This window comes from Monomorium pharaonis, chromosome 5 (assembly GCF_013373865.1).
Source record: "Monomorium pharaonis isolate MP-MQ-018 chromosome 5, ASM1337386v2, whole genome shotgun sequence".
Classification (NCBI taxonomy): domain Eukaryota; kingdom Metazoa; phylum Arthropoda; class Insecta; order Hymenoptera; family Formicidae; genus Monomorium; species Monomorium pharaonis.
In genome coordinates this window covers 28,621,927-28,634,793 of record NC_050471.1, presented here as the reverse complement: position 1 = coordinate 28,634,793, position 12,867 = coordinate 28,621,927, and the positions used below count along the sequence as shown (strand labels likewise).

Here is a 12,867-nt window from a genome sequence, read left to right as displayed (position 1 = left end):
CAGCCGGTATTCAAGTGTCGACACAATTAAGTCACGTAAATGGAAAGCATCCCTTGAAACGCATTCAATTCAAGTGTCTCCACGTGACAAGAAATAACAACATAAAAAAGTGTACGTTCGTGTAAAGAGAATAGTACACATAAAATTACATTATTTGTGGTGTGAAAAAAATTCAAACGTCTTATTAATAAATTTTATAAAAAGCGTATAATTATTTTTTTGCAGAACACTTTAAAAATTTAATTTAATTATAGAAGCATATATATATATATATATATATATATATATATATATATATATATATTGTTTCTTCATTTAAATATCCGGTAATTAATACAGAATTGACATTTTAATATTGGATTACATTAAGCCATTATGGAGTTACAATTAATTTTAAGATTTCAAGTTAAAAATATTCAATTTGATGTGGAATTGGGCAATAATTGTCAATTTTATATTCAGCTTGTGATTGATCTAAAATTGCTTCATTTTGTGGATGTACTTAGACCAATAATTTACTAATATTCTCAATAGCGTTTATCAGTTCTGCAGAAATTTTGGAGATATTTTGCTATCTGGGTATCTACTTACCAATTAGTTTTATATTTGAGAAATGCATTATATTTTTGTTTGTGTACGATATTTTTAAAATATAATTTTTTATAATCATAATTATATTTTATTATCATTTTTATATTAAAAAAATTAACTGCGACACTCGATAATGTTTTAAAATAAGTCATAATTATGAGACACGACTATTGACAATAATATTTTTATTCTATATTAATCTATATTAAGTATACAATTCATTTTTTATTAGACTAGTTTAGAATTTGTTGTATTAAGGTAGACGCGCGTGCGATTCATCGAGCAGATGAACCAGCCGGTTCATCAGCCGGTTGAAGATCAGCCAGGAAAGCGTTGTAGTGATCCATAATGTTCAGTTCCTCGGATTCGTTGGACTTATCGTCGTATTGCGAGCCGACTGTCCACAAGGTCTCCAAGTCGTAAAGCTCCCTGGCAGGCTGCGACAAAATGTGCAAGGCGATGTTTCCTGCAATATAAATCAAAAACACAAAACTCTACCTATTCTTCTGTATATTATGTAATTTCTATTAAATAAAGTTTTTCTCCTACATATATAGTTTCAAGATATTTGAGATGATAATGGCTCAACATGTAATAAACTTGCATAAAATGTCTTATTCAAAAATAGTGCTGCGCATTCACGAGATTTTATCGTAAATTCTGCTTTGCAAAAATCTCGGATTGAATCGTGGCCAATACTTTTCAGTGCGATATTGAGAATAGAATCATAAAATCTTGTATCCAATTGGCAGAATAACAATTAGCATAAAAATAACAATTAGCGAGGGTTCGCATTCATTTGAGTGCCTCTTATTGATTGAATGCGAAGAATGTTAAGAGTCAAGTGAATTCTTTTGAATGCGAGAGTTAATATTTGAAATAAATTGAGTCTTTATTCAAGCAGAATTCAGAAGATATTTAATTGAATATTTTCTGAATTCTTATGTTAAATCGCGTTTTCTAGTACCCGTTCATAAATTTGACGAGGAGGTGGCGTTACGAATTAAATCAAACTATTTACATATATGATTCAAATAAAACGTTTTTGCAAATTAATGGCAAAGAAATTTCGATACATTCAGACGGCAAGTCGACACGGTAGCTTACTCGGTAGCCTACTTGGAATTGTATGTGTTACACACTACTTATATAAACCTTCGTTCAGTGGGAATACTTCAATGACAATTACACACAAATTATTTGTTTTTTTGTATGTATCTGCGCACGTGCCTTGCGATAAGATTTGCATGAATTAGAATTAAGAAAATTTCGTTATTATAGTCTTTCCTGTATAAAACATCGGATTGAAAAGAATTAAAAATTATTGATATTTTGCAAAAAACAGAATTCAACAGAATTCAGAAGATATTCAATTGAATATCAATCCGATTTTATGCAGGGAAGACTATATATATGTAGTAACGAAATTTTCTGAATTACAATTCACGCAAATCTTATCGCAAGACAGTGCGCAAAGATACATACAAAAAACTTATAAATAATTTGGGTGTAATTGTCACTGAAGTATTCCCACTGAACGAAGGTTTATATAAATAGTGTATAGAACATACAATTCTAAGTAGTTCGAGTAAGCTACCGTGTCGATTTGCCGTCTGAATGTATCGAAATTTCTTTGACATTAATTTGCAAAAACGGTTTATTAGAAGCATACATGTAAAAAATTTGATTTAATTCGTAACGCCACCTCCTCGTCAAATTTATAAACAGGTACAAGAAAGCGCAATTTAACATAAGAATTAAGAGCAACAAATTAAATAACTTTTAAAGCATCCATCTTTGGAGGTAGTTACGTAAATCAATCGTGCTTTCTTTACTTTATGCAGAAAAATGTACCTTGTAACATTTTGGCTTATCTTGATCTGTTGCTATGCCTGGTCGATTGAGAATGTTGAGAATGTTGAGAATAATCGTAAGTAAATAGTTAAAACTTTTTGATTGTTAGTTCAAATAAAGTGCTTTTTGCAGTATTTATTATCACGTTTGATTAAGCGTTTTACGTAACTATTTTGCTTAAGTATTTACTTAATAAGCATTTTAAATTACTTCAACAAAATCGTTTCCTTTGTTTGCTCTTTCTATAAATTCTATAAATTCTAATTCTATAAATTATTCCGTATTTCGCGTACATTTTTTCAACTTTGTAAATTAAACTTCCTTCCTTTAATGACAATATTCCATCAGAAACATTATTAATTATTATTATTCACAATATTAAATATTGATAACAAAGTCTTTAAACACTATTGTTCAAAAGTTTGGAAGCGTTATTTTTTTGAAGGAAAAATAAAACAGTATCGGTATTTAAGGGGCTATGTCAGTAATCTTGAAAATATCGATTCTAAAAAGTATTTTTTCGTAAAGTAGAACATTTTAAAATTGTTATCTCAAAATTTCAAATCGATCCGAAAAAAATTCGCAGAAATACTTAAGAGTCTCCCCCTTTTCGTGCACCCGTACCTAACAGAAAGGCTGCAGCAGCTGCTGAAAAAGTTATGAAACCTATTTATTCTGATTTCTATAAAGATGTTCTATTAGAAAAATATGTCAGCGAATTTATTTAAAATAAGAGTTATAATCAGCTGATATAAAAGATCAGCCCGAAAATAGTTTCTAGTGGCGCATTTCTAGTGGAAATTGTTGCATATATCGCCATCTAATATATTTTTAATGAAGAAATAACATCTTTACCATCGATTTTGAGTGCTATGGAAATGACTCTCGCCCGAAATGTTCGCGATTATGCTAGGAAAGAAGATGAGTTACGCATAAGCATAGCTGAAAAAAAGAGCGCAACTGTTATGTTTTGAAGAATTTTACCGAGTAAACGTGCTATGCTATTTATTCTGCTATCAAAACGAAAGAACGAGTTTTCGTGGCAACATTTCAAACAACAAATATTTAAAAGAAATTAATAAATAGGTCACATATTTATACGTTAATAATTAAAAATGGCAGTAATTAAAGACATTTTAATAAATCCAAAATATAAATTAAAATTCAAATATTAATATTTAATTTTAGTAGTAAAGAGTTAAATTTATTGTAAATTTTTTCATACTAATAAAAGCTTTATATAACTAATTTTTTTAAATTTATTACACTTTATAAAAATTCCAAGTATTTCCAAACTTTTGAACAGTAGTATATATTTAACATTGATTATACATCAAGTAAATGTTTAGTTTTAGCTGAAGAAACCCATGGGCGATTTGTTAGAAGCATCTTAAATATCTTCGAAAATTTTTTTAAAAAACTCAGATCCATTTTACAAAACGGAGACGACAAAATCGGAATTCCGGTTCTCGATCCCTACATTGGGAACAATCTGCCCATCACGCTTAACATATTTGATGAAATAAAGTGCGTGTCAGTTTAATTTTCGAAGTAACACGTAACTACTAACATATCAAATCAATATACATTTACCTAAACCAACAAAGAATATATCATCATAAACTTTTGATCAATGTTATTTTTTTAATTGTCCTTCAAACTTAAAAAAAATAAATTGCAAGTTAATTTATATTTTTTAAATCTAATTTTCGTGCAAATTTTATATCAAAATATATAATATTTTATTTTAAAATGTAATTGAGTTTTTATTTGATTATTAGGTGGTGCAGTGATTCTATGGACCCCCGCACAGACTTTTGCATAACGCATAGTGCATGACGCATAAGAGAATTAATTAATCAGAGTCGTCTATTTCCCTCCCCAGGATAGAAATAAAGACCTTTGATTGGTTAATTCTCTTATGCATTTCGTGTTATGCAGAAGTCTGTGCGGGGGTCCTAAGTCTTAATTTAACGTGTATCACGTTACGTATAGCATGGTAATCAACGTATTACAAACGATATTACATCTTATTAGACATCATAAAAGTCTGTTTAAGATGACGAATTTCGGTAATTTCTCTGCTTTTTTATCATATTCTCAGAGTCAATGCGTCTTTAGACCTCAGAGTAGATGGATTGTCCACGTTCGAAGTCAACAATGCTGACTTCAACTTGTTAAATAGGCAATTTGATATCGACTTGCGTTGGCCGTTGATCAACGCGAATGCCAATTATTCCATGAAAGGCAGTGTCTTTGGCTCTGAATTTGTTAGAGATGGAGAGATGGCGTGAGTAATTTGATTTTTTCCAGTATTGATTGTAAAAGATTCTTTTGGCAACGTTTAAAGCTAGAAATAATTATTTTATTGTCAAATGTTACTTCTTTATAATTAATAAGCTCTCACTTTCAAAATTGATACAGATCATATTTCTATCATTTTTTTAAATAAAAATTTGAGAACGTAGAAAATTTTAAAAAATTAAAAATGTATTTAATTTTTAGTATGGCTGCGCATGACTTTGAATTGACGTTACGGGGTAACTTTAATTTTGATCTAAGTAAAAACCCTATTATCCAAATTACATCAATATCAACCAAGTTTTCCTTAGCAGCATTAGATGTAAGTACCCCGATAAAAATATCCAAACAACATTATATTCAAAATTGGTACGTTAAACATTTAAAAATGATTTAAAAATGTTTTTAAGTCATATTAAAAAACATCATTAAATCATCTTGAAGTCGTCTTATATTCTGGATATGCGTGCAATTGAGAAAGAATCCAGAAGAAATTCTGTCATATATATTTAATTTTGCAAAATCATAAAAAGTAATTTATTAATATAATTAATCATGTGTGCAATAGAAATTGATTTAAGTCATTCTCACATTTAGTTTAAATTAATTAAAATTATTTTCTATTGTTATTTTTTTTTCTTTTAACTTAAATATATCTTTTTTTCCTACTGTTCAGTTTCACATAACAGGCCTTTCCAACAATGATGAAGAGTTGAGTAAGACAATCTCCGAAATGGTACTTAAATTAATCAATGAGAACCAAGGATTTGTAAATAATCGCGATATCATTGTGAAGATTATAAACAAGATTATTGGCAGATATCTGTCTACTATGGACCTTCCAGATCTGTTAGATATATTAATATAAGTAATGTGTAATATCTCTTGGTACTACCGAAACTACACTATTATTTGATCAATCATTATACCATTATAGAAACTTGTACTGAACTATAGAAATTTGTACTGAACCGTACAAATGTTTGTACAAAAAAATATTCGTTTCTACAGTGTAGCATTTATTTCTACAGTATGTACTAATAAAGTCATTACTAAAATTACAAAAATAAGAGAAAACTACCTTTTCTTTTATACTAAGATATTTCCATTTAAGATTTCCATGCTAATATTAAAAATAAAAAATATCATCTTCTCATGACATAAGACTAGGCTTGTTCTTTGTCGCACTGCTCTACTGGTGCAATAAGTTAGAATGGGAAAAAATATTTCTGTCTTATTCTAGCTTATTGCACCAGTGCAGCAGTACAGCGAGAAAAGAACATGCCTTATATCTTCTTAATTCAATTCTACTTCTAGTACAAAAAATATCGCTTACCTAAATCCAGAGCCATCCAATCCTTCGAGTTCTCCCCCTCAATTTTAGGTATCGACTCAGTCTGATACTTTTTCAGTTTGTAAACCTTACGCACAAAGGTGGCCAGAGCGTTCATATGCTTTCGCGAATTTCCAGTCACGACGACAATGTAATCCACGTAAGCATACTCCTTGGGGACTGAAGCGACGAAGATGTCCTTGGCCTTGTCTCTTTCCAGCAACTCGAAGAGATCCTCGATATCGAATACGCCAGTAATACCATCTAGTATTCACATAATTTGATCATTATAATCATTTGATTGTTAGATATTTTTATATATTTTATCAAATGTACAAAATTAAATATTATATATTAAATAAAAAACTACTTTTGTTAAATAAAATATGCATGTACCTTATTAAAATATAAATTATTTATTTAAATGTGTAATGTTCTTAAACATTTACTTTCTTAAGAATAATAAATATAAAATCACATATTAAGTTTCTGTAATAAAATCATTATTTAATAAAACAATTTTATATTTTTATTCAATAAAACTTATTTTATATTATATACATATATACATACATACATTTACACTTTATTCGCACAAGTTATATATTGAAATATATAATTTAATACGCATTTATTTTTCTAAAAATATAACAAACATATATAATATCATATTAACTTTCGATCTATGCTCGATTTGGACTCACGGTTTAAATTTATATCGGCGTAAGGATCGCGGACTTCCTCCTGCTTGTTCAGATCCTCGAGGAGGATTTTTTGCTGCTCCTCGCTCACGTCGAGGATGACGTCCGCGTCTTTGTCATGAAACACCTTGTACTTCGTGTTTATAGCGGCCGCGAGGTTATAACCGGCACTCTTGTTCGCGGTATCGTCGTCCTCGTCGCCGCGGTCCTTTTCCCCCGCGTTGCTCGAGAACTTCCTTGTTATTTTCAGCCGCGAGTATGTCTGGGTTGCATAACCGCCTCCAAAAACTTCAAGGGATGGTGGTCGCGCGCGAAACAGACTCCTTAGGACGCACGAACACATGGTCGACCTGAGTCAACGGTCAACCTCGAAAAGCTAGGTTAGGTCGCGCAAGTAGTCATGTGGCTTACGACGTAATTACCCGTAGGAAAAAATTATGCAAAAATTACTGCACAAAAAATTGCATATTTTTGTGCATGAATTTCTGCACTTTTTACAGATTTTTGTACAGTTTTCACCTTTAGAATTTTTCTGCAGAAAATTTTGCAATTTTATGTAATTTTTTCTGAAGGCACAAAACTTCAGAAAATATATAAAATTCTGCAAAATATTCTGAAGGCAAAAACTTTGTACAAAAATCTATAAAAACCGTAGAAAACGTGCACAAAAATATGCAATTTTTTGTGCAGTAATTTTTGCATAATTTTTTCCTATGGGTAATATTGAAATATAAAATTTGTTTAATTACAATATGTTTATATGCCAAACATAATTCCAAGCGAAGACAAAACAATAATTATGCTACTATATAATTATAATTTAACTACAACTTAGATTTAATTATAATTTAATTAGAATAATTGCGTTTTAGGTTTCTATGTAATTTTTTTATACATATAACGTAATCCTTTTAGCAATATAATGTAATCAATTCTATTTAAATAATAAATTATAATTTGTCTTATTAATTGTAATCCAATTAATCTAACACGCACACACCCAGAAAAAACTTTCAAGTATAAAAGCATTAACTGTTAACAGGTAAAGGAACATAAGAATTTAAATCAGCACAAAATTTAATTCTTGCATCACAATCCAGGAAAAGAGGAAGTGTAAAGATAACGAAATGAAAGAAACCGTCTTGTATACTGTCTTGAGTAGTCGATATATTTAACCAAACAAGATTTGTGTGTACAAAACTTTCTCAGTGCGAAAAACGTGCCTGTTGAAGATTTGTCTCCCTGGGAATTTCCAATCAGTTAGGAGCGTTTATCGAACGGTGAAACGTCGCAGGTCTGTTTTTCCCACAGCTGAAACATATCGCAGCGAATAAGAACGGGATAATAAATAATTAATTGCATGACTGCGACGAACCAAACAAGGTCTACACCTACAGAGATTCACGGAAAAGAGCCACTTATTTGGACCTCGCGCGCATCTTCCTCCTCTTGCGCTTTAGCCTGCGCATCCTCTTCTTACGCCACTGAAAATCAAACACACGTCAACTTAATTTTCTTTAAGTTTAAAGCGCCTGTTAGTTTTCAACGTGAATCGATGACGCACCGCGTCGTGTTCCTCGAGACGGGAGTTGAGGTTATGTTCACATTATGTTTCACTTCAAAAGAATCGAAGGAAATAAAACGCAGAAAGGCTGCCAAAAAAATTATGACGTGCTCGAATCAATTATCAAGCTTGTCATTAACGCAGAAACTTTCCTCGCAGGGACTTCTCTTGTGTATCACATCGTCGACAAAATCGTTCGCCACGCACGAGCGAGGGCTGTCGGCGGATCTCTCATTTCGCGCGACGAAATAATCGCACACGCTCGAGGAACGCGGAATAATTATCAACGGCGATCGACGACGGCTTACCTTAGCTCTCATCTCGTCGTTTACACGATTCTAGATCGCCCCAGAATCGCTGGATTACTTCGGATTTCTCGAGCAACTATCTCCAAGAACGTTTCGAGATAAAATGAAAGAGGTAGGAACTTAGGAATATGCACAGTACGGCAAGCGCGACTGTCGGACTGTCGGTTACGCGCAATTTGCGTCCGGCAACCAATAGAAGAGCGCGCGTGTTAGGGAATATTTTTCGCGCGCGGCGGTAGTCTAGTCTCTAGGAAGCAACTCTTTTTATTGGAGCAAGCACGTCCAATTATTTAAATTCAATAAAAAAAAAAAACCCAGAAAAGCAGAATCCAAACGTTGCACTTCATTGGCTGTTTATTTCTATATTTATATTTCTGTTTTTATATATCTATTATTTGTATTCTGTTAGCAATATTCTATAATTTTATATTCTATATTTTCATTAGCAACATTTTGAGTTTGATCCTACTTTTTTTTACCTTTTGTTTTCTGCTCTACGTATTTTTTTTTTTTTTGCACTTCTAGAACCCTAAAAGGGGGGCGAGGGACAGATCACTTTGCGCGCGCGCGTTCCGCCGTTTGGACCGGCGCCGTTCCGGACCGACGAACGGCGGCGCGCGCGTTCCATGTTCCGCATTCCGTATCTCTGCCTTCCCGCCCGTTTAAAGCCCGTCCCGCCAAAAGTGCAGGCTGTGCAGTCACAGCTGAGGTGTGTGTGGGATGTTGTTCTTCGCGCGGTAAATAATGTGTTTCGTCGTGAATTTCGCGGACGGTCGCTCGTCGATACATTAATCGCTGACGTGAGCGAATTCTTCGGGAGAATACGTCAACGAATATTTCGGAAACTTTCGAGAACTTTCACGCGTCGCGACCGAGTCGGAGTCGTTCTCAACGTCGCGTGGACGGCACGGGAAAACATCTGGCCGAATAAATTACCGCACTTCCCCATTTTGACAACGCATGTGGAGCTTGTTGAGGAAGAAGGAATTTTAAACATTATTCTATTTTGTAACGTAAGACAAAATCATGTAAGTCCGTAACCAAATCTAATCTCCATTTTCACCAATGTAGAATGTAGATTAACTTTGACCTCGATGTAACTTACCTTTTCTGTTTTCCTAATTCTAAGAGTTCTAAGAAAAAAAGATAAAGAATGAGTTGAGTAAATAACAATTGTAATTATGCCATGTAACTTTTTTAGAATTGAAAGCATTAGCCCTGAAAAAAAAGGATTCTTCGACCTTACGTCCTGCCAAGTTTCCAAGTTCTTTGACTGAGAAATCGTCGGACGACTCGGGAACGATGTCGGGCACGCAGACCACTATTTCCTTTTCCGTGCGAAAGAAATGCAATTTTTACGGTCGCAAAGAGGAGGCGAAGGAGGATTTTGCGAACGCGACGGCCAAGCAGACGCCGTCAAGATATATCCCAGCTGTCAAGAAGATTGTCACTTTGACTAGCAGCGAGTCCGAGTCTGATTCTGACATTGAGAATACAACAGAGAAGTCCAAAGTGACAAAGGAAAAAAGGCTTGAGAATGCAGGTTGCACGCCGAGACGACGAAAGCGCGACGAACCAGATAGTAAGAATATGTTACTTCAAATTAAAGGAATTGCTTTAAGGACAAATTATTTCACATTACAGCTTTTTCTTATCTTGTGATAATTATGTAATATAAATTCTGCTTTGTATTACAATTAATTGCCTTTGTAAAAATTTTTCTGAGAATTTTAATTGTTTTTTTTTCACCAAGACATACCATGGACATTTGTATTTTATTTAAAAATTTTTGTTGTCCAAATACAATATAAATTTGTTTTGTTTCAGAAGGACAACACACTCCTAGTCCACCAAAGCAGAGAAGGGACACGTTGCAATCTTCTCTGACACCATCTACTCTTCTTAATAAATTAGCTCTGTCCCCTAAAAAAGAGAGCAGATTAAATCCAAAACAATTGTTTGAATCTTGTCTCTCCGAGGAAGAGAGCGAGCCGACTTCTAAGTTACTTGGATCCAACAAATATCAGAACGCGCGAAAATCGTTGCACAGCTCCATAACAGAGAATTTGCCCGGAAGGGAAGAGGAATTGACCAAACTGCAGAAATTTCTTCTCGGCCATCTGGACCAAGAAACTTCAGGTTCCCTGTACATCTCTGGACCACCAGGCACTGGCAAGACCGCATGCCTGTTCAAGATCATGCAATCATCAGATATAAAATCAAAATTCAAGATGGTTTACATCAATTGCACCAGCATGAAGTCCGCGGCTGCCATTTACACGAGGATAATCCAGGAGCTGTCCATTCCCAGTGTGACGAAGTCAGGGAAGAATAGCAAGGCCGTTATAGAGAAGTATTTAACGTTCAAACACAAGATGCTGCTCCTGGTGCTGGACGAGATAGATCAGCTGGATAGCAGGAAGCAGTCCGTGCTATACTCCATATTCGAGTGGCCTTCAATACCAAATTCCAAGCTGATCCTCGTTGGGATCGCCAACGCTCTGGATCTGACCGACAGGATACTACCCAGATTGCAGGCCAGATGCGAACTGAAACCAGCATTGATGCATTTTACCCCGTACTCTAAGCAGCAGATATTCGATATAATATCGGCGAGACTGAACGAAGCGAACGCGACCAACGTTTTCACTCCGCCTGCGATACAATTTTTGGCGGGTAAAGTGGCCGCAATCTCTGGAGATATCAGGAGAGCCTTAGACATCAGCCGAAGAGTAATAGAATTGGCCGAGTCGCATCAAATGGCACAGGTGCTGCGTCCGACAAACTGTAATGGTAATTAATTTTTATGCGACACGTTATAGAATATTAACATGCATTTGCTATTGGGTTCAATAATATCTAGTTAATAAATAATGAAAAAATGTGATACATATTTAATTTTTTACTTTAAATTTAGATACGAATATAGAATCCTTGAAGAAGGAAACAGAAGCAGTAGAGAGACCTGTTGACTTGAAGGAAGTGGTGACGGTTTTAAATGGAGTTTATGGAGGTACACAGAATCTTAATAAGGAACAGGATACGTTTCCTCTTCAACAAAAGTTGCTAATTTGCTCTCTATTGCTTATCCTCAATAAGGGAAAGAACAAGGACATCACTGTTGGAAGGGTAAGTTCATTAAAGTCATCTATAATTATAATTACATATAAAATCATCACTAATTCACTTAAAATTATATAATTAAATTTATAAATCACTTTTGTTACAATACAACTCAAAAAGCAAAAAAATTCTAGTTTGGATGTTTTTAAATCATTAAAATTTTGTAATGTTACTTTTTTTAATGCAATTTTAATGTAATGATTTGATTTTAGAAGAAAAGTAGATCTTGCTGACAAGTACAAAATTAAAATTTTTGGCTGTGTTGTAGCAAATGGATGACATATAATAAGTGATATCATTATACAATTTTCTTTTTTAAATAGCATTTTATCCATTTTAGTTATATGAAGTATATAGGAAGGTATGCAAAAAGCGTAATATATCCGCCGTTGACAATTCCGACTTCGTGAACATGTGCTCGCTGATAGAAACCAGAGGCATCCTGCGAGTAGTGGGCAAGAAAGAAGCACGTTTGTGCAAAGTGAACTTGCAATGGGATCAGGAGGAATTGGATGCGGCCTTGCAGGACAAACAAATGATGGCCGCTATAATTAACGATACAAGTTGTTTGTAGAATAATTAGGGAAATTCAATGTGTTATATTGTCTTTGTTACATCTAATTTATTTTATAGCTCCTTTTACATTTATATATTATATAACGCGAGCATCTTAGTTGTTACAAATCGACTGTTGCATCGTCATTACAAATTGTTTTCAACATATCATTCTTAATAATTAGATTTTAACGTTTAGCATGAATATTAGTTTGGACACTGCTACTGTATCATAGAAGACTGATTATACTTGCTGATGTACTGCACATTTTATACTGTATTCAAATTTATGCGGAATGTACAGAGTTTGATCTAATAGAGATATATATTTTTGATAATTGCAAATAAAATAATTTTAATAAATTAAATAATTCATACACGTCTATATGTGTATTCAATATAGTAAAATCTTTTGCCTACATTTCTTTACATTTTTATACGCATTGTGTGAAAAGGAAAATAGAAAATTTTATTGACATTTTATATTTTGTATTTTTGGCAATAAAAAAATAATATAAACTAAAATTTCTAAAACAA

General features: G+C 33.2%; 3 protein-coding genes and 1 long non-coding RNA gene across 6 annotated transcripts; 2 read left to right on the top strand and 2 right to left on the bottom strand.

The window, feature by feature from the left end:
* Positions 1-759: 759 nt before the first annotated feature.
* Positions 760-7,239, bottom strand: LOC105834474. The gene is made up of 3 exons (XM_012676981.3): positions 6,784-7,239; positions 6,083-6,343; positions 760-1,057 (listed from the first exon to the last, which is right to left on the bottom strand). The coding sequence occupies exons 1-3, from the start codon at positions 7,121-7,123 to the stop codon at positions 867-869; spliced, it is 792 nt and encodes a 263-aa protein (XP_012532435.1). The 5' UTR covers positions 7,124-7,239; the 3' UTR covers positions 760-866.
* On the top strand, positions 2,304-5,873 carry LOC105834475. The gene is made up of 6 exons (XM_012676983.3): positions 2,304-2,319; positions 2,436-2,521; positions 3,795-3,972; positions 4,550-4,735; positions 4,951-5,068; positions 5,423-5,873. The coding sequence occupies exons 2-6, from the start codon at positions 2,440-2,442 to the stop codon at positions 5,612-5,614; spliced, it is 756 nt and encodes a 251-aa protein (XP_012532437.1). The 5' UTR covers positions 2,304-2,319; positions 2,436-2,439; the 3' UTR covers positions 5,615-5,873.
* A 686-nt stretch (positions 7,240-7,925) lies between the features above and the next one.
* Positions 7,926-8,804, bottom strand: LOC105834477. Its single transcript, XR_001138891.3, has 3 exons — positions 8,653-8,804; positions 8,176-8,264; positions 7,926-8,091 (listed from the first exon to the last, which is right to left on the bottom strand). It is a non-coding gene; the product is annotated as an uncharacterized LOC105834477 (long non-coding RNA).
* A 131-nt stretch (positions 8,805-8,935) lies between these two features.
* LOC105834478 (cell division control protein 6 homolog) lies at positions 8,936-12,738 on the top strand. 3 transcript variants are annotated; one of them, XM_036287126.1, is made up of 6 exons: positions 8,936-9,680; positions 9,854-10,234; positions 10,480-11,445; positions 11,570-11,665; positions 11,752-11,781; positions 12,116-12,257. In XM_036287126.1, exons 2-6 carry the CDS (start codon positions 9,955-9,957, stop codon positions 12,121-12,123), a joined length of 1,380 nt encoding a protein of 459 aa, XP_036143019.1. In that variant the 5' UTR covers positions 8,936-9,680; positions 9,854-9,954; the 3' UTR covers positions 12,124-12,257. The 3 variants fall into 3 exon arrangements, with proteins under 3 accessions (XP_036143019.1, XP_036143018.1, XP_012532440.1); XM_036287125.1 differs by having other exon boundaries at positions 10,483-11,445; positions 11,570-11,781; positions 12,116-12,738; XM_012676986.3 differs by having other exon boundaries at positions 11,570-11,781; positions 12,116-12,738.
* Positions 12,739-12,867: the final 129 nt, after the last annotated feature.